The following is a 20,484-nucleotide window of genomic DNA, read 5'->3' as shown; positions in this document are numbered from 1 at the left end:
TCGAACCAGGTAGCGACTTATAGGAGGGCAGATGGCTGAAATTTTCTTGCAGCCAGACGCCCCCTCTCCCCTGAACCGGAGCGAGTCCTCAGAACTTCTCTGGGTTCTGGAGCCCCGAAGGGCGGGCGACGCACATCTGGTCCCATCCCTCCCTTCCAGCGGTGCACCCGCTGCCTGGCGCGTGGGGCTGCGGCTCCAGCGAAGGGGAGGCGGGGCTGGTAGCTTTGGAAAACGGAGGACTGTGGGTCCTCGAGGACTTGGGGTGGGGTTGGGGGGACTGCACCCCACCTTCCCCTTAGCCTTGTCCACCTCCACCCCCCCCCCTACACATTCTTGGTGCAGGTGGCACGACTCCCTCCAGGGTCAGACTTTTGCGATCACGAGAGAGGTTAATCTCCGGTCTAGACTTCCCAGCCGCAGAGTAGGCGAAACCGCTAAACCACCTTTTCTCATCCCCACCCCTCCCAGACGTAAGAGCCGGGACCAAGGAGGTCCCGGACATGTCTCCCCTCCTCTCCTCCTCCCACCCCCTCCCGCCCCCCGACACTTCTCCCCAATCCTGGGAGGGGAGGCCCCAGGGCTAAGGCTGCGGCTGGCAAAGGGGAGTGGAAAGGGAGGGAATGGATGGGGCCGGGGGGGTGGGGGTGGTGATGAGGGGGATGGGGGGGTGTCATTTTCTTTCTTTTTTTTCTTTTTTTTGAAAAAAAATATTTCTCTCGCGAGAAACCGCTGCGCGGACGATACTTGAAGAGGTGGGGAGAGGAGGGGGCCGCGGGAGTCGCGGCAGAGACGGTGGGTGCCGGAGTAGGAGAGGCGGCCACAGCTGGGACAGCTGCGAGGAGAGCGGCGGCTGCAGCAGAGGCGGCGGCGGCGGCGGCGGCGGCGGCCACGGACTCAGCCACCGGGGTAGGCAGCCCACGTCGCCTCCTCAGGGAGCTCCAGCCGGGGTCATTCTAGTGGGTACAGTCAGGGATCCTTATGGGGGGTCTCTGCGGCCGCTGGGGCTTGAGCTTTGGCCACGGCGGCTTTTTGCGTTTGCGCCGGGGCGGGGGTGGGGGAGCCGGGACAGGGACTGGGGTGAGGGGCTGTCCCGGAACGGCTGCAGCTGGCGCTGGCGCTGGCCCTCCCCTGCCTGACAGCTTCCTGGCTCTCGGGTGCCGGGCTTGGGAATCAGATGCTCTGGGGGTGGTGGCAGCACCCGGAGCTCTATCCAAAAGCCGGCCCGGGACCGGCGGGGCGGGTCCCCAAGCTTTGAGACTTTCATTTGGGAGCCAGGATTGGAGCCGGGGCATTTGGCAAAACACTTTGTGCCCTGGGGGGGGGAAAAAAAAGAATGCATGCAGGATCCCATTCCTGGGGCCTGAGACGCTGGTTTGGTCTGGCCCGGGACGGCTCGGGACAAGGGTACTTTGCGTCGAGCTCTCTCGGATGCGCTGGGGAGGCTGAAGAAGCGGGCGGGAACCAGTGCTAGGGCGCCTGGGCTGCTGCGGGAGACCCGTTTGCTCCGCACTGTCAGCACACCGGGAGGAGGGGATTGCCTGGCTGGGACAGCCCCAGTGATTTTAATTCTTTTCCCCTCTTGAGGTATTTGTCTTTCTATTGCAGCTGGCGGGAGCTGCCTGAAGCGGGAGAGAGGCGGTGCCTGAGGGTGACGGGAGGCGCTCAGGCCCAGGGGAACAAGCTGTGCGGATCGAGGAGCCCCAGCGGAGCTGCGCGCTCAGGGGCGCAGCAGCAGCAGCCCCAGCCCCAACCCGGCACAGCAGGAGGAGGAGGAGGAGGCAGAGAAGGAAGAGGAGGAGGAGGAGGAGGAGGAGGAAGAGGGAGGGAGCCCGCGGCTGATCGGCACCATGCGGAGAGGGGGTCTGCTGGAGCTAGCCCTGGGATTTACAGTGCTCTTGTCTTCCTATACGAGCCATGGTGCTGAAGGAAATTCAGAGACAGGCAATGTGAAGGAAACCAGAGCCAGCCGGGCAAAAAGAAGAGGCGGAGGAGGACACGATGCGCTCAAAGGGTAACTGGATAGGCTAGCTTGTTTTGTGTGCCTTCCCTTGTCTCCTTCCTTGAGTCCTGAGATCCAAAGGAAACCTCTTAGGGCAAGGAGCAGGAAAAGTTGATTGCCATTGATTGCTGATAGTAAGATTTTGCAGCATTTCTGCCCCCAGAGGAAGTGAAGGGGTGACTTTGGGTGCTGCTGACCATTGAAAGGTTGCTTAACCTGTACCCTTGTCACCTTCTCAAGGTCTACAACAGAGGGCATCCTGTTCTTTTGGGGCATGAGTTGCTAGAAGGAATAGGGCTAGTAGAGAAAAGAGAGTACCAGGGAGTGTGTGGTCCAGTCTTTGTCAAAAGGAATCTAACCCAGAGTTGAGTCCAGAGGACAGTGGTTGGTGGATGGAGTGGAGCTATCTCTTGAAATAAGGAATAAGATTCCATACAAAGCCTGAATCTGGTGGATCTTATTGTTTGGGGAAAGTTTTCTCACTGACTTGCTTTATGTAGATGTACTATTTTCAAGGAAGGAAGAAAAGTGAATAAAGTCTTGATACAGGAATAAAACTTCTGGATTGTTCGATCTTACTTGTTCCCTACTTAAAAGCTATTTCTAGAAACCCATGAATTGAGTTTCCTAGGTAAGGTTCCTTTTCACATGATCACACAGGAAGCACAAAAGTACATTTGAGAACTGGTTTTTAAGGTTTAATTTTTTTAATTGGAACTCACCAATTTAGGTTATGATAGCAAAGATTCTGTTAGCTGTTAAATCAGTGATATATGTATGTGTACATAATCATATAAAGGATTTTAATGGCTATTTCAGTGGAAATCCCTGTTAAAGCAACTTTTTTTAGTGAGTTTAATTGTAAGAACTGTGAAATAGTGGAATTGAATCCTGAATGGGGGGGGGATAAGAATCACTTACCCTGAGGATTTTTTAATATTGGAACAGAGACCCATCTATGTTTTACTGCTTAGGTACATATATCTTCCTGGAAGCAGAATTGTGGATACTAGATCTTAGCATCATAGATTTTGAGCTGGAATTTAGAAGTTGATTTTAGAACTTATACTCTGATACTTTCAATTTATAGATGGAGAAACTGAGGCTGGAAAGATTGAATGACTTTTGGATATTTTTAAAAAGTCCTATGAATTTGTGAAATAAACATAGATATAAATAAGTAAACACTTAAATATTCATACACTGAAGTTTTCTGTCAAGTTCCTTATGATTTGAATATCATTGTGGCTCCAGATATCATAAACTTGGATGACCCTGCCATGTATAGGGAGGTCCACCAGTAAATAGGGAAGAAATTAATTTGACTTTCTTTTGCTATATACTATCAAAACACTGAATGAACAGTAAAATTGGCATTTCTTAATCCCAAGTGTTTTCATTGCCTGGCTCAGAGCTGGAATTTAGATAAAGGTTTTGTCATGTCCAAGATGCTTAGGCTATTGGGCACTAAACATTAAATATGAACCCAGGAAATGCTACTTACTGATTAATATGCTATCCTTGAAATTTATTGATGGAAACAAGTTGAAGTGTTGAGATTATGATAAAAACTGAATCCATCTTCATATAATTTCACTTAATATATATGAAATATTTTCTGAACTTGTTTCTAACCTCTTTTATCTCTATCACATTTTTGTATGATTGTGATTTTAAGCCACATGGATTTAAAACTTAAATTAAACAATTATTCAAAGGGCTCAATTTAATGAAAATGTAAGTTTAATATAATTTATTTATTTTTGAAAGTAATAGAATCTTTAGGAATATTCCAGCCTTCAGAGGGGCCTTCAGGATTGATTAGAACTCTTATCTCTCTTGTCCATATCCTGCCATAGTTTGAGAACTGAAACTAAAGACTATTTTCTTTTGTTGTCGTTTAATGGAAATTTTTACATTTTTTAAAGTAGGTGCTAATTCCTTTTAGATAGATTTGCTCCCTTTAATTAAAAAAATTAATAATGGGAAGTCACCAGGAACAGCTATTGTTGTAATCTTTTCTTAAAAGGTCAGAATACCACACAATTACTTTTCATATTTGCTGTTATTATTGTGGTGATATTTATAGATGCTATTGTAGGATAAAGATTAAAATGATTAATTTTGAATAGTTTTTTCAAACAAAACACTCTTTAGACAAAAAATTTAAAATAGATCACAAGTATTTTAAAAACTGGCTTTATAGGATATATTTTAAAACTCAGTTTTTCTTCTATAATTAAAATTTTAGATAATAGATCTTAAATAGGTGTCCTGAGTCAAGAATGATGATAAATATTTCCAGTAATGGAGAAATATACATACTTTTCTGATAATTGCTTATATTTTACACAATCAGATTATTCTATTTCAGGCCTTCTTTGTTTATGACAAAAGTCTGTGTTTGTAAAATTTACAGGAAAATTTTGGTCTTAAGGGGAAAAAAATGATTCTGACAGCAGGTAGTTTCAAAATTGTGTGATGCCCAGTTGGTGGCAGCAACTTTCAGTGCCTCAGTAAGTTTCTGCCTATTAAAATGTGTTTTAGACACATTAACTTACCCCATATACCAGTCTAGTCTCACCATTAAATATTGCCTTCTTGGCTTTTCCTCAATGTGACAGGTGGCTAAGAACCTACTCAGATATCGCCTTCTCAGTCTCTCTCTCTGGCTAGCTTTCCTGACCCTCTCCATTTCATTAGCTGGGGACCTGCTTGGGTTTCCCTATTAGGGTGTTTCCCCTCTGGCCTGTCTTTCTCTCTTCCCACCCTATGGCAGGCATCCCATGTCTCCCCTCCCTTTCCCCCACCCCCAAGTCAGAATTTGTTCCACAATGGAAATTTAAGCATCCTTCAGTCTCTTTCCAGCTCTTGTAGTGTTTTCCTAGGGTATATTACCAGATTCCAATTTTGAAGGGAATCTTTCTTTTTTTTTTTTAATGGAATGAGTGTGGTCTTTACCCACTTCTTAAAAATGAGATTTTGTTCTGTTTTCAAATGAGAATTTTACAAGTTTGAAAAATATTTTAAAATAACAAACTAAAAAGTAATGTTATTTTATGTGGCTTTTGCTTAGTCATGTCAAAAGATTTTATGAAAAAAATGTAATCTTAGCTTTATTGTTAGGATTGTAGTTCAGGAAAACTTTTCCCAGCTAAGTTCTCAACTTCTGTGATTAGGGGAAAGTGTGGGAAACAGTCCAAGCTTAGAACAGCCTCTCCTGGAAGAGTACTAGTTATGCATCATTTATTTATGATTTCCTTATTTCTTTATTCCCCAAATAAGGACATATTACAGTTTTTGGTCAAAGGGCAAAATTCTTTAAAGTTAAACTCCTTCTCCCTCCCCCCCCAAGTTGCTGGGAGGATAGATGAAGATATTCTCTTCCTGTTGCTTGGTTTATAGTTACCTGAGAGAGGATGTATTTTAGAAAGTTTGTCCCTTTGTTTGTGTTTGTTTTTCAGCTTTGTTTGTTTATTTTGTTTTTAAAGCCATCTTATTACTGGAAAAATACATTTGGTCTGATGGGCACATCCCCCTATATAAACTGTTTAACAGCAAGACTCTAAGATTGATTACAAAAAAGTCTGTAATTAACAATAATGACCTTCAAGGAGACAGACAGAAAAAGGATTATAGCCTTTATGAAGTTCTGTTACAAAAGCAATTTTAAGTTTTTATGTGATAGATCCAATAATAAAATAGTGAGTAGAATATTAAAAACCAAAACCTCACCCCCCCCCCTCAATATTACCATAAGCTCTTGTGTCAGACCAACAGATTAGCTCAAAAGGAACACAATTTTCAAGGAGTCTTTATTTTGAGAAATTCACATAGTCTTTAAAAACAAAGAACAAAGAAGAGGCAGGTAAAGTAGATTATGACCCAAGTGCCTCATTTTGCACAATTGAAGTTGTTTCTACAAAAAAATACAGGGTGATTATGCTCATAAATTAAGTAAAATAATTCAGCAAATATTTATTAAGCAACTTCATGGAAGATACTGGGGTGGGTGCTAGAAATTATATTCTCTAGGTGGGGTATGAATGAATGAAAACATATCCTCTTATAGTATGGAAGAGTTGAAAGCTAATGGGAACATACATGGGTACATTCCATGAACTTATTTGGAATATTAATATTCTCCTTTAGTGCCTTGGGCAATAGATATTTAACCAAGATTATAAAATTTTGCCAAAGACTGTGTAAAACATTAAGCAAATTGTCACTGTATTCAGCTCTTCCTATTTGAGGCCAACATTAAGGAAAATAACAAGTTTACTCACTTAAGCTTTTTTACTTTTAATCTATACATGTTAAAAGTAACTAAGTATTAAGAAGTGATTTTTAAAAATTGTTTTTTAAAGTATAAAAATTATCATCTTTAGTTTGAAGCTTAGTCCCCTCCTGAAAATAATCCTTCCCACCTAAACAGACATTTAATATAATTATAGAGATAATATTTTTTTTCATGGAAATAAGTAAGAAAAACCAAATCCACAAACACTCATTGGCAGCCTACTGTGTATATTATTTTAGCTTAGCAGCATTTAAAGTTTAACTGTTCATCTCACTAGGTTGTATGGATCTCTGAGAGCTATATATTTTTTTCTCTATCTCAGCCTCCATGTAAATTAAATTCTAAAACATTGATTAATTTAATTAGCATTAGCAAATGACCACTCTATTCTGTGTAATAATTGACACTAACAGGTCTGTTTATATAGTCTTTTATTTGATCCTTCAGCTGGTGAATTAGAAAAGCACAAGGTGTTCAATTCCTAGTTTTTTGTTTTGTTTTGGGTTTCCTTGGATCTGTTATTTCATTGTTATAGGGAATTCTGGACCAGGAAATTTCCATTACCAATGCAAGCCAACAACAATGCAGTGAACAAGTTCAGGTCTTAGAAAGTCACTTGAAGCATTGAGAGGTTAAGAGACTTGCCTAGGGTCACACAGCTGCTATATGTCCAAGGTACGTCTTGAATCCAGGTCTTCCATTCTTCAAGACTGACTTTCTGTTTGCTCTTTTCATCTTACTCCTTGATTTCCATTTAGTGATAAGACTCAAACTTAGTAATTTACCCAAGATCACGTAACTAATAAGTAGCAGAATGGGTCTTTGGTTGACAGGTCTTCTAGGTCCAAATGTATTTTTCTTTCCACTCCATACAGACACTGTCCATGAGAAATGACATTTCATTTCTTACTCTGGAAGAGCTCATAATCTGATGGGAGAAATAAGACACTGATGAAAGAACTAGGGAATTAGAAAGCAACATAAAAGTACATAATAATGTACTGGTTGTAAAGTAAAATGTATGTTTAATCTTATTTCCCTATTGATTTCCATTATACATTTTGAGATATATTTATATAGCATTTTTTCCCCTTTTGCCCAGATATAATTGAATTATACTTAAGATTCTTAACATTTACTTCAGGAGGCATCCAACTTTAATCAGTTACACATAAGTGATTTTACCCACAAAATTCTTGGGTTACAGGGTTGGATGTGGAAAAGAAATTCAAAGTTTGAAAAGACATGGATGGGTTCAATAGTATACCGCTAGAGTAATTGGCTACATCACATAAGACAATGCATGTGAATCAGCACGTTAAAACCCTAAGAGGTTATATAAATGTGAGTTGTTATTATTATTATCATTATCATGGATGAAATTACAGATCCATAAAAATGCTGAAATACATAACTCATGTGAAAAAACAATTGGAAGATATTTGCATAGTTTCTCCAAAGTTATCAAAGGTCTAATATCTTTTTATGAAAAAATTATTGATAACTTTGGTTTTTATAGTTTTTATAGTGTTTATATTTAATCCCCCTCACAGAAAACCATCCCTCATAATGATAAAAAAAAGGAGAAAAATGTGAAGCAAAAGTGAACACAGTGAAAAAGTCTGGCATTTGTACTCGGTTCCACAACCATAGCTTCCTATCCCTAACCTTTACAAAGAATGAGGGGACAATATCTTGTCATGTCTCTTTTTTGGTTCCAAGCTTGGTTACTATAATTTAACAGAATTTGATTTTTATTGTTTTGTTGATATTTTCATTGGTGTTGTCATAATGTATGTTGTTTTCTTGGTTCTGCTGATTTTCTCATGCATCTGTTCACAGAAGTCTTACCATGCTTCTCTGTATTCATCATATTCACAATTTTTCATTTATTTTGGAAATAATTCCTTATATTCATGTACTATAACTTCCTCAGCCATTTTTCAGTTCATGGACATTTTTGTTTCTTGTTCTTTGATACTACAAACAGTGCTGCTGTGACTATTTTGGTATCCATGAGACCTTTCTGTCTTTAATCTTGAGAGCATATGCTGAGAGTAGAATATTGTGAGGCCTCTGAGTTGTAAAATGTTAGAATTTTAATAACTTTCTTTACTTAATTCCCATTTGTCTTCTAGAATGGTTAGATTAATTCATAGCTCTATCCAAAGTACATTAGCATGCCTGTCTTTCTTTAACTCCTACAACAGTGCCTATCATTTCTCATTTTGCCATTTCCCTGTGTATGATAGGAAATTTGAGTTGTTTTTGGTTTGTATTTTTCTTATTAGTAGTTTGGAAAAATGTTTCATAGGTTTTTAAAAACAGTTTGTGATTCCTCTTTGGAAAACTACATTTTATCTTTGACCCTACTTTGTCTATATTTCTATTAGTTACCTATTCATTTTGGACAAAAAGCATAATATCTGGTCACAGAATTTTAGAGCTGGAAGTGACTTTATAGAATGTCTAGAAAACATGTATTGGATCCCTGTTCCCTCTACTGCAAAGTACAGTCTGGCAATCAAGATCCTTCAAAGATTGGCTCCTTCCATTCTTCTTCCATATCTCTATATTATACTCATTTTGTGGTCCAAGCAAACTCTACTACCAACTGTCTTTTGAACACTCCATTCCATCTGCATTCTTTCTGCTTCCACATATGGCAATTAATTCCTCATACCTGAAATGAACTATTGAACTTTAACTTTTTTAATTCCTTAAGTCTTTTCTTACTCTAAGGCTCAGTTTAGTTTTTCCTCCACAGTTGTAAATACTCTCTGTATCTTCAGATTACCTTTTATTTATATACATGTTATATCTCTTTGATAAAATATTAACTCTTTGAAGGCAGTAACTGTTTCTTTTTTTTTTTTTTGGTCTTTGAATCCCTCAGTATCCTGTCCATATCACAGTATTTGGGAGTTTAAAGGCACTGACAGGAGTTTTCTAGTCTTTACTTAACAACCTCTTGAGACAGCTCATTCCACTTTGGGACAGCTCTAATTGATTGTTAGGAAATGTTTCCTGATTTTAATCATAAGTTGACCAATTTATAATTTTTAGCTGGTTCTGCCTTCTGAGGCTAAACAGAACAAGTATAATCCTTCCTCTGCATGAAAGCCCTTCAAATACTTGAAGGTAACTAACAGGTTCCCCTGTTTCCATCTCTTTTCCTCTGGGCAAAACATTCCCAGTTCCCTCATATGACAGGCTTAAATACCTTCACCATCTTGGTTGCCCTTCTTTGGAAACTGTCATTCTTAAACTAGGCTTAAAGAGGCTCAGAACTGAACACAGTATTCCAAATGAAGTTGAATTGAGGCAGATGCAGTAGACTATCACCTCCCTATTCCTGGAAGCTATGCTTCTTTTAATGTAACCTGAGACGGCTTTTTCAGCTGTCACTTTATATTATGGCTCCTATTGAGTATGTACATACTAAGTACTTAATTTATTCATTCAGTAAGCATTAGTGATAATTAATACATTCAACTAAATATTACATTATAGCATATAATAAATAGCCACTTATTTGGGACCTCTCAGAATCCAAATGAATGTCAGAGAAGCCACATTCACAGTGCTGTTATTCTTAAGTATTTAATGAAAAAGCACTACTATGTAATATCCATATATTATTTATATGTGTTGTGTATGTTGTTCAGTTGTCTTAGCTGTATTTGACTCTTTGTGACTCCATTTGGTTTTTTCTTGGCAAAGATATTGCAATAGTTTCTTATTTCCTTTTCTAGCTCATTTTCATAGATGAGAAAATGGAGACAAACAATTAAGTGACTTATACAGGGTCACACAGCTCATAAGTTTCTGAAGCTAGATTTGAACTCAGGATGATCTTGATGCTAGACCTAGTACTCTAGCCCCTGAGCCACCAGCTGCATATATGTATGTATGTATGTGTGTGTATATGTATCTACTTATATTTGTATCTATTTAACTATTATTGATTCATTGATTGCCCAAGGTTACAAGATAGGAAGTAGCAGAGCCAGGATTGAGACCCATATCCTCTGATACTAGGTTCAGTTGCCCTTTCTACTTATGAGTTGCTATTATATAATAAATAGTTAATTGGAATGCCAGGCTTTCAGTCTGTCAGAACAAGGAGTATATATTAAACTCTAGATAATGGGCAGTGATGATTTGTCTGTGTAATGGCAAATCTTGGTTTCAGCTTTCAGATGGCATTGTCATTTCAGCTTATCTCAGTCCTTTGTTGACATTAGTACCATATCTATTTACTCAGCCTTCTCTGTGTTGGAAGTGATGGAAAGAAAATTCTTCCTTAAAACAAAACACTTAATTGCTTTCCCATTTGGAGAAAGTATGTGCCAGATATGGAGCAAGCCTAGCATGAAGGACAGCTCTATCAATGCTTTGCATTAATGTTTTGAAGTATTGTGAATTCCTAGACCATGTGTAGGAAATGTTAAAGCCAAATGTTAGTATCCAAACACATATAATGTGATTGATCCTTCTGATGGTGGGGCAGGATAGGGTTCATATCTTGTCTCACAGGATATAGATGTTTACATGGAATTTTATTGCATAATACTTTTTAAGTTTCATGAGATTAATGGATTTTATTAGTAGACTTCTTTGTCAGAAAGTTCATAACTAGAGCTTGAGATAATAAAATTAGCACAGGGATATATATGTATTAAGATGGAAGAGAAAGAATGAATGAATTAGAATACATTTATTTAGCATTTATGTACAAAGTATCAGGGATACAAATAGGAAATTAAGATAGTTCCTGCTCTCTGAAAGCTCATATTCTCATGGGGGGTGGGGAGGATACAACCCATATAAGAGGTTTCAGCTGTAAATTACATGGAAAAAATCTCATATCCCTTAGGGTCCATTTTCTTTAATGCCATTTACATTTAATAAAAGAATTTCCATTTATGATGTTGAAGAATTTGATAGTGCCAAAAGTGCCAAGGACTTTGGTGGTGAGTACTTGCTTTTCTGGGTCTTTTGTAGCTATAGCTATTGAGGGAGGATGGGCTATGGTACCCACAGAAGTAGATAAAGAGACAAAGACCAGGTTGTGGTAGGGAAAAATTAAAAGTACTGTCTAATGCCCTGGAAAACTTTAACATGTATGTCTTGGAACTTGAGGGAAAAGGGAAGGAAAGTTAATGATTAGATGATGATTAAGGAATGTGAAGCAGTGGGATAACTTATTTTTATTTATTTTTTTTAAAACCCATACCTTCTGTCTTGGAGTCAATACTGTATTGGCTCCAAGGCAGAAGAGTGGTAAGGGCTAGGCAATGGGGGTCAAGTGACTTGCCCAGGGTCACACCACTGGGCAGTGTCTGAGGCCAGATTTGAACCTAGGACCTCCCATCTCTAGGACTGGCTCTCAATCCATTGAGCTACCCAGCTGCCCCCCCCTCCCCCCCCCCCCCCCCCGTGGGATGACTTATACAAGGAGGTGACAGGTAGGAATTTGCAGAGAGGAAGACTTAGGTAAGAGCATGACAGATTCTCTAGAGGAAATAATGGAAGGGTATAGGCTTCCTCTATTCAAAGCAGCTTTTTGGTCTAGCTTCTCAATAACCTCAGTCATCCCTAGCAGATAGCCATTTGTAAGGCAGAAATGCCCTGGGTCATCTCTTGTTAGGATTGATCTTATTTACTTTGTAAGGTAGAATGCCAAATTCCTTGCTGTGGAGAATTATTTTAATTCCTGCTTTGTTTTTTACTTTAGTTTTATGTCAGAATCTAGAAACTCCAGACCAAGGAAAGGACAAAATTCTCAAAATAATAGAGATATAATTGGGGTTTTAAAGTTTTATTGAGAATGATGAAAAATACATTACCAGGGCAGCTAGGTGGCACATTGGATAAAGTGCCAAGCCTAGAGCCAGGAGGACCTCAGTTCAAATCTGGTATCAGATACTTCCTAGATGTGTGACCCATGGGCAAATCAATTAACCCCATTATCTAGTCCTTGCCTTTCTGTCTTAGAGTTGTTACTAAGACAGAAAGCAGGGTTAAAATTATTTTTAGGTAAAAAGAAATGGATTACCAAAACAATAATATTCAATATCTAATATTGAAAAATATAGATAGTCAAGTTTATAAAGGTGAAGTTATCTTAGTTTTAGTTTAAGCTGGCCTGACTATGTTGGGAGGTGTATTACTTATTAGTAATAAGCCTGTAGCCTACTCCCTAACCCTAACCAAGTCTAGCATGCTCACTAGGAATGAATTAGACTTGACTTTTTACTAGATGAAATCCAACTTTTTTTTTCAAGTAGCAATATTTTATTTTATTTTTTCATTTTTATTGTCATGCAAAACACACTTCCATATTGGTCATTGTTGTAAGAGCAAACTCATACATAACCAAAACCGCAAAATAGAACCATAAATACATTGATATGAAAGATGATTTCAGCAGTTCTTTCTCTGGAGGTGGATAGTTTTCCCCATCATAAATCTTGCAGATTTGTCCCAGATCAGTGCTTTGCTGAGAGTAGCCAACTTTTCACAGATAATCATTGTCCAATATTGTTATTATTGTATAGTATTCTCCCAGTTAAGCTTATTTTGCCCTGCATCAGATCTCTCAGATCTTTACAGCTTTTTCTGAAATCCTCTTGCTTATAATTTCTTATACCAACAGGTACCACAATTTTTTAGCCATTTCCCAATTGATGGACAGCCCCTCAATTTCCAATTCTTTGCCATCACAAATAGGTTCTTTCCCCTGTTTTATTATATTTTTATTGAAGGGTAAAATCCAACTTTTTTCTTCTGAATTGAATAAACTTTTGTCCAAGTCAGAATTATAACGACAATGCCATTTTAAACCCAAGTATCTTCTTTTGCCTGGGGTTCCCTCTGGACATAGAATTAATTGTTTTTAAAATTCAAATAAGGCATTCCCATCTTGGACTCCCCAGTAAGACCTGTTAACTTGTAGCCAATTCAGAGTTGGGACGATTGATACCTGTTGTATCCAGTAAGTGGCAGTTTCCCCTTTTCTGGAACACAATAGGGCAAGGATAGCAAACTGTTTAGGGAATGTTTAGGGAAGGAGTGCTGGGCCCTGCCCCCACCCTATTCCCACAGAGGCTGGGTGCTATGCCCCTTCCCCCACCACATGCTGAGTACACCCTGCTCCCCTTACCCATATCCCATACAGGGGAGGGAGAAAGAGCTCCCGTTGGGTTGCTGGGTGGGCGAAGTGAGGAATGTCCTCAGTGAGTGTAGAGGGGGGAGGGGAGTGGCCTGAGCACTCTGCTCCCCTCCAATTCTGCTGCCTGTAAGATGCCCACCTTACCTCCTGTATGCTCCCATTAAGCTGCTGGGCATAGGGACAGGGATGTGAAAAAATGTCATCAGGTATGATGGAAAGGAGGAGGGGGGCAGCTCCGCCCAAGTCACTCTGTCTTTCTAGTAATGAACTCTGAGAGGTGGGGGTGGAGGAGGGAGGGTGGCCTCGTGCCCAAAGAGAATGCTTTATGTGCCACCTTTGGCAGTCATGCCTTAGATTCGCCATCACTGTAATAGTATATAGTGGATGGAATGCTGGATTGGGAGTTAGAAGGACTCCTGGTTTTGAATCCTGCCTATGACACTGACTTGCTCTATGGCCATGGATAGGTCATCTAAGTTTCCTGTGTCTCAGATTATTCATCTGTGAAATGGTGATAATAATACCTTTATGTTCTTCAGAAAATAAATCTCAGCAAAAAGTAAGCTGTTTGAAGGCAGAGATTGTTTTGTTTCTGACTTTTTATGCCCAGCATATACCTAGCACCAAACCTCACCCAGAGTAGGTACTTAATATTTATTGAACAATTATGAGGAATCATACCTTGGGATTATGGGGGTTCTGTTAAAAATAAAACCAAACAAAAAACTACCATCCCTTGAACCTGCCATATGTAGCACTTTTGGAATCTTTCTAGGCTTTGACCATAGAGTACCTAGCAGGCTTAATCATCACTGAATCAAGCTTGAGAGTGGTATTTAATGGGAATCAAGGACATGAAGGAGTTAGGTAACACAGTGGAAAGAGCACCTGGCCTGGAGTCAATAAGAGTTCAAATCTGGCCTTAGATACTTCTTAACTCTGTGACCTTGGGCAAGTTGCTTAACCCTGTTTGCCTCAGTTCCTCATCTGTCATATGAACTGGAGAAAGAAATAGCCAAAAAAAAACTCCAGTATCTTTGCCAAGAAAACTCCAAATGGAGTCATGAAGAGTCAGATATTCATGAAACAACTGAATAACAAATCAAAGATGTGACTTAGCAAAGGGTATTGTTGGTTTAATACAAATACATAAAAATAACTCCTACATAAAGAAATTAGAATTCTTCACAATTTTAATCCTAAAATATGAAGCATATAGTTATTTCTGAAATGAGGGTGACAATAAATATTTCTCCTAGGCCTGCCCAGCCTTGACTTGACATGAGGCCACTTGAATTCTCCAATTCTGATAGAGTTGGCAAAAGGGAGAAAAAGAAGAGAAAAATGACTCCTTTTTTTGTTCCTCCTTTTTTTTTTTATTTTGTCAGAACAGTAACTTTTTCTATCCAATGCTACCTACAAAGATGATTAGAAATCAAAGGAGGTTAGGTTTTTGTATTATATGTATAGGCAGCTAGAAGTTGCAATGCAGAGATCTGGACTTGGAATCAAATCCCACCTCAGACATTAGTTGTGTGACTCTGGACAAATCATTTAACTTTGCTGCCTGCCTCAGTTTCCTCTTCTGTAAAATGGAGATAACAATAGTACTTCTCTTACAGGGTTATTGTGAGGATCAGATGAGATATTTTTAAAGTGTTTTATAAACTTTAAAACGCTATGTGAATGCTAGCTATTATTATTATTGGTATATCCTCCAAAAGAGATGAAAAGTAGGTCAGAGAGAGCACTGTTCTCTTGCCTAGTTGGAAGAAACAGAGAAAGAGAGATTAAGAGAAGGAAACAGAACTGTCTTAAAGCCCCACCCACTATTGCAACTCTGGTGAGGTAACATTTCATTTTTTTTTTCCAAGATTGAGGCCAGCTCAGCTCTGCCCCATGAGGGTTAGATGCTACATCATGTATCTTCAACATTTTAAGGTTTTTCAGGTCTGAGGGTCATTGCTTTCCCACTTCCACCCATAATTTTCAGGGAATATCTGTTTTGAAGCAAGGGGGTCCTGCTTTATTAATAAACAACCATTTCCTCCATCTAGATTGTTAATGTGACTTCAAGGGGACCATTTTCCTGGTTGGGCTGAGTAAGGATAGCAATAGGAAGGGATAATTTTTCTCCCCCATTTCCAAAGAGTGAGAAGGAAACTGAACATTAATTGATGAATGCCAAGGACAGCTTAGCAGGCACGCTTCTAATAGTCCAGGCATATTCTCCATACATATTTTCCTGTGTTCAAAGATTAATGATATTCCTTAGTGGTCTCCTCCTTCCCTTCCTTAGGAGAGTGGTCCTCAATTGCTTTTAGTTTTGTAATATGCCAATACTTTGAACATGCAGTAATAATACAGACAGTTGCCACCCACGGGAAGAGAAGACTCACTTCATTCCAGGGCAAGGACAGATAAGAGTAATGCACTCAGGGAATTTTGTCATGCAGCTGTGAAGGGAGGCACCTTTGCTTTACATGATTTATGAAAATTTCTTTGTGTTTTTTTTTAAACAGTTGACTTCATATAAGGAAGCTTTGCTTCCAGGGGATTTGAAAATTTGGGGCATCACTTAATATCTAATTCTTTATAATAATCTGATACTCTGGAGTTTTGGTTTGTTGGACTACTTGCTTTTTAGAGTATTCTCATCTTTAATTTTTATCATAATGGAAACTGCTAGCAATACAAAGAATAAAAACCTGTTTAGAAGGTAAATGTTTCACTGTGTTTTAGTAGCCGAATTTATACCTGGATAGCCACTCATCTCATATTTTCAGGGAAGTTTTCTATTGAATTATTTAATATTATTTATGCAGTGTTGGATAAAGTGCTATATATTTTGTATCCAAATTTCAGTTAGTTTTTAAAAATATTTTCATTTTCTGTATTAGTAATACCTCTAAGACAGAAGTGCAAATGGGGTTAAGTGACTTGCCCAGAGTTACATAGTTAGGAAGTATCTGAGTCCAGGTTGGAACTTGAGTCCTCTTGATTCCAGGTCTGGCACTCTATCTACTGTGCTACTTACCTACCAGAGTAGCTTTTAATGTATAGTGTTCTTTTACCCATTAGGTACCTTATTAGCTGTGATTTTGAAAACCATGAGAGGTATGGGGTCTTGTCTTCTCTTCCATGCCTAAAAATGCCAAAACTTCTGGACTCCTTATGTTGACAGCCATTGCTACCATATACTCTCCTCACCTGGGTTCCTGTTTCCTACCTTTTTGGAATAGGAGATGCAGGTTTTCTTTTCTTCTTGACACTGTTGCCCATGAAATCACCACTTAGCCTTTTTGAAAGTGGGGTTTTAGTGAACGATTTTATTACTTGCCTCAGCAGGGAAACACACAGGGGTTCAAAACAAAAGATTATAAAGCTACGAGGAATCTTTTCCTTGCCCTTGAGGATGATGTACAGAGACTAGATGTTGACTGATGCATAGAACCCATTGCAGAAAGCATTTCAAGGTTGATTATGGGTGCACACTCTTAGGTTTCTAGTCAAACCAGATGACCTCTTTTTTTCCTTATTATTTTTCTTGATGACTTTTTGGCATCCATCACATTTATATGTGATGTAAATGAGTTATGTTCTTTTAACCCTTTCCCTCCTCTACAAGTAATCTCTAGTAACAAAGAAGAAAATAAATAGGATGAAAAAAGCAATCCAGCAAAACAAACCAATATTGACTAGATCTGGCCACACATCTCAACCTTTTTTAATTAGTTAGCATTTATTAAAATACCTGTTTTTGTACCAGACAAAAACCGGTACTGAGGATACAAGGAAGAGCAAAAAGCTAGTAGTTTTTCTCAAGGAACTCGGAATCTAATGAGTTTGATTGTGGTAGGGAATTCTTATATGGACTCCAAAAATATCTTCTATATTTTTTAACTTTGCTTTTTAAAAATAAATTTGAAAAACCAAATAAAATAAGCATTTCTAGATACAAAGACAAAGAAGATTACACATAAATGAAATCACAAATCTCATATGTTTAGCTTACTTATCTTCATTTTTATGTAATAAATGCCATCCACAAGTGTCCCAGTCTATCCCCACCATCCCCACAACACAGAAGGTATCATCCAGGAGACCAACCTATACATATAAATTACATCTTTCATGTTTTACCTTTCAGCTCACTTTCTGGAGGCAACATTCACAGTTTATCTGTGGCTGTGTATAATGTTCTCATGGTTCTACTTATTTCACTGTTCATTGTCTTTTATAGTTCTTTCCAAGTTTTAAAAAAATCAGGCTGCTCATCACTTCTTATGACACAGTAGTATTCCAGTCTCCCCTACATGTTAGAACTTTGTAGTTCCTTCAGCAATTAAGATTTGGCCATCTTACCTCAACCTTAGCTTTATCCATGTGAGAAGCTGTTCCCTATTTCTCTTCCAAAGATTCCTTCCTTATACAATTTAATAATTCCTGTCTCATCTTAGAGGTGCCTTATTCATTGTTTGAAAAAGCATTTAAGTTCCATTTTCTGAAAGTCTTTCAAGTCAATTAATAAACATTTATTAAGTGCCTACCATGCACTAGACTGGGCATCTAGATGGCACAGTGGATAGAGTCCTTGGCCTGGAATCAGGAAGACTCATCTTGCTGAGTTCAAATCTGACCTTAGACATTAACAAGCTGTGTAATCCTGGGCAAGTCACTTAATCCCATTTGCCTCAGTTTTCTCATTTGTACATTGATATGAAGGAAGTAGCAAATTATTCTAGTATTTCTGCCAAGAAAGACCTCAAATGGGGTCAGGAAGAGTCAATGAATGCCCTAGACACTGAACTAAGAACTGGTGATTCAAAGAAAGGCAAAAGACAGTTCCTGCATCTCTTACAGAGATTGAATTGAATCTAGTTATCATATTCCTGGTTAGTCATGTTTGCTGCTATTTCTGGTTCTGAACTTTGGGTTAAACTTCCCTATTTGTTGCTGCAATCTTATATCTGGGTCCTTTTTGTTTTACCTTTGAGAGAAGTCACAGTCTTTCTTGCTTTTCTGCTTTGGAAGGGTCCCTATTTCATTTCTGTCCTCTGAAAGGAGCTCCAACAACAACTTTTCCTCATTGGATCTTCTACAGAGTTCCTCTTTCTCCAAGTTTTAATCTCAGGTGATTTGGCAGAGCTGAGATTTTCAACAGGTCTTGAACCCAGTGAATAAGTACACAGCTCAGGTAATTAGTTCCATCCACCTCACAAGTTTTCATTTGAAGGTTCTTCCCCTAGGGGAGCATGTTCCTGAGATTCTATTATTTCAGATCTTTAAAATAGATTTTCTTAAAAAGTACCCCATGTACCACATACAGCAAAAACAAACTTTAACAATACCACAATTTTGCCAACAGTGTGGGAGAGGGTCAGTTCCCTATGCCTTTGGGTCTTTGATAAATACCTTTCAAAGACTCTTATTATTTCTCTTCATTCCAGAAGGAAATGAAGTCAGGGAACTAAATCTTTACTCAGCTATAGAGTAGGCATGCTTCATTAAAGTTTTGCCTGCTTCGAACCTTTTAGAATTTAGTTTTATAGTTGGAAGGTACTGTGGAGATTGTCCAGGCCAGTTTTTATTTAAGGGGAAACTGAAACCTGGATAGATTTCATCTAAAAATCTCAAAGCGTTTATTGTCAGGTCTCCTTTTTTGTATGGGAAACTGAGTCACAGAACATTAGGTCCCATTTTAACAAAGCTGCCTTTTAAATTGTGCCTCTTCTTTTTGTTCAGAGTCTCATGTAACTGACTTGTATATACATGTCCTAAATTGTGCCCAGAGGCAAGCAAACACCTGCATGATGTGGGTGTAATTTTTTTTCCTTTCAGTGATTTATATGGCCTTAAGCAATTTGATCAGCCTCACTGACTCAGGACCAGAACAGGGAATATAAGTCAGGGCTACAGGCATTGTGGAACAGAGATTATTATTGCATTTTTTTTTGAAAGGAGCTGCTCTGTTTCTTATATAAAATTTTCTGATTTAGAGAAGATGGGTGGTAGGATTTGGGAAGGCAGATACTCTCATTTTATGTGATTGTGTAGGGTAGGAGAGATGCCTATACAGTTTCTACCCACAGAATTTCTTTTCTTTGCTTCATGGATATTGTCTTTGAGGCAAAATGTGGGGCTATATTGGGCTAGACGTGTATCAGTAATAGACCTGTAGTTGAACTCTTAGTGATTTTTGCCTTTAAACTTGCCAGTCTACTGTTCCTTATGTCATGATTTTAGGTAAGAGATTTAAAATAAAAGAAACTAATTGATTCTATTTCTCTTGACCATTTTACATAATACCACCATTCTCCTCAGAGAATAGATAAGCTAGTTAAATACAGGTTGAGTAATAGACAATTGTATTCTGTCACTAATAAGTTCTTTCCAGCTCCAAATCTTTAAACCTACAAGTACCTGTGATGTGGGCCCTATGGAGAACTAGAGAAACTCATCATATTCTCTCTTCCCCCTGGTTCTGAAGGAAGCTACCTCCCTGAGTTTCTTCATCTTCTTTTATTAATGGGGTTAATGCTTAATTTGATATACTCACTCCTTTGCCAGGAAGGAATCAGTCCTCAACTATCAAAGTTTTCAAGCAGTTCTTATCTGTAGTACATTACTACTGTAGCTTCACACCCCTGAATTTAGGCCACTGACCTCAAGTTAGCAGATTTTTATATCCCATTACCACCCTGTGAGCTGTTTAGTCCCTAGGGCCACATAGTTGATGGTTTAGTTGGAATTTGAGAAAGTGCCTGAAAGTTTTCTGAGAAGTTGGCTAGGAGTTGTTTGGCAGCTCAGTCATAAAAATCCAAAGCAGAATGTCTGGCCTATGCTTTCTAATTACTTCACAGTTTCCGATTTGACCCTGGTAACATGGAACTAGGCGGGAGGGCACTACTTTTGGTCATTTTGTTTTAAAGCATTGTAGAGTCACTTGCATGGATAGCATACTGATAACCTGAAGGTCAGCAGATATCCTCTCTTTTTGAGTTGATG

General features: G+C 38.8%; 1 protein-coding gene across 4 annotated transcripts in view; it reads left to right on the top strand.

The window, feature by feature from the left end:
• The first annotated feature begins 723 nt into the window (after positions 1-723).
• Positions 724-20,484, top strand: part of FBN1 (fibrillin 1) — a 319,830-nt gene continuing 300,069 nt past the window's right edge. Inside the window, exons 1-2 of one of the 4 annotated variants that reach the window (XM_056810163.1) lie at positions 724-906; positions 1,606-2,011. In XM_056810163.1, coding sequence (XP_056666141.1) covers positions 1,848-2,011 — 164 coding nt within the window. In that variant the 5' untranslated portion in view covers positions 724-906; positions 1,606-1,847. Of the gene's footprint in view, positions 957-1,388; positions 1,405-1,605; positions 2,012-20,484 lie in introns of those variants that run through there. The other 3 variants (XM_056810161.1, XM_056810160.1, XM_056810162.1) reach the window with 3 other exon arrangements.

This window comes from Monodelphis domestica, chromosome 1, assembly GCF_027887165.1.
Source record: "Monodelphis domestica isolate mMonDom1 chromosome 1, mMonDom1.pri, whole genome shotgun sequence".
Lineage (NCBI taxonomy): Eukaryota > Metazoa > Chordata > Mammalia > Didelphimorphia > Didelphidae > Monodelphis > Monodelphis domestica.
This window is presented reverse-complemented; position numbering and strand designations above follow the sequence as displayed.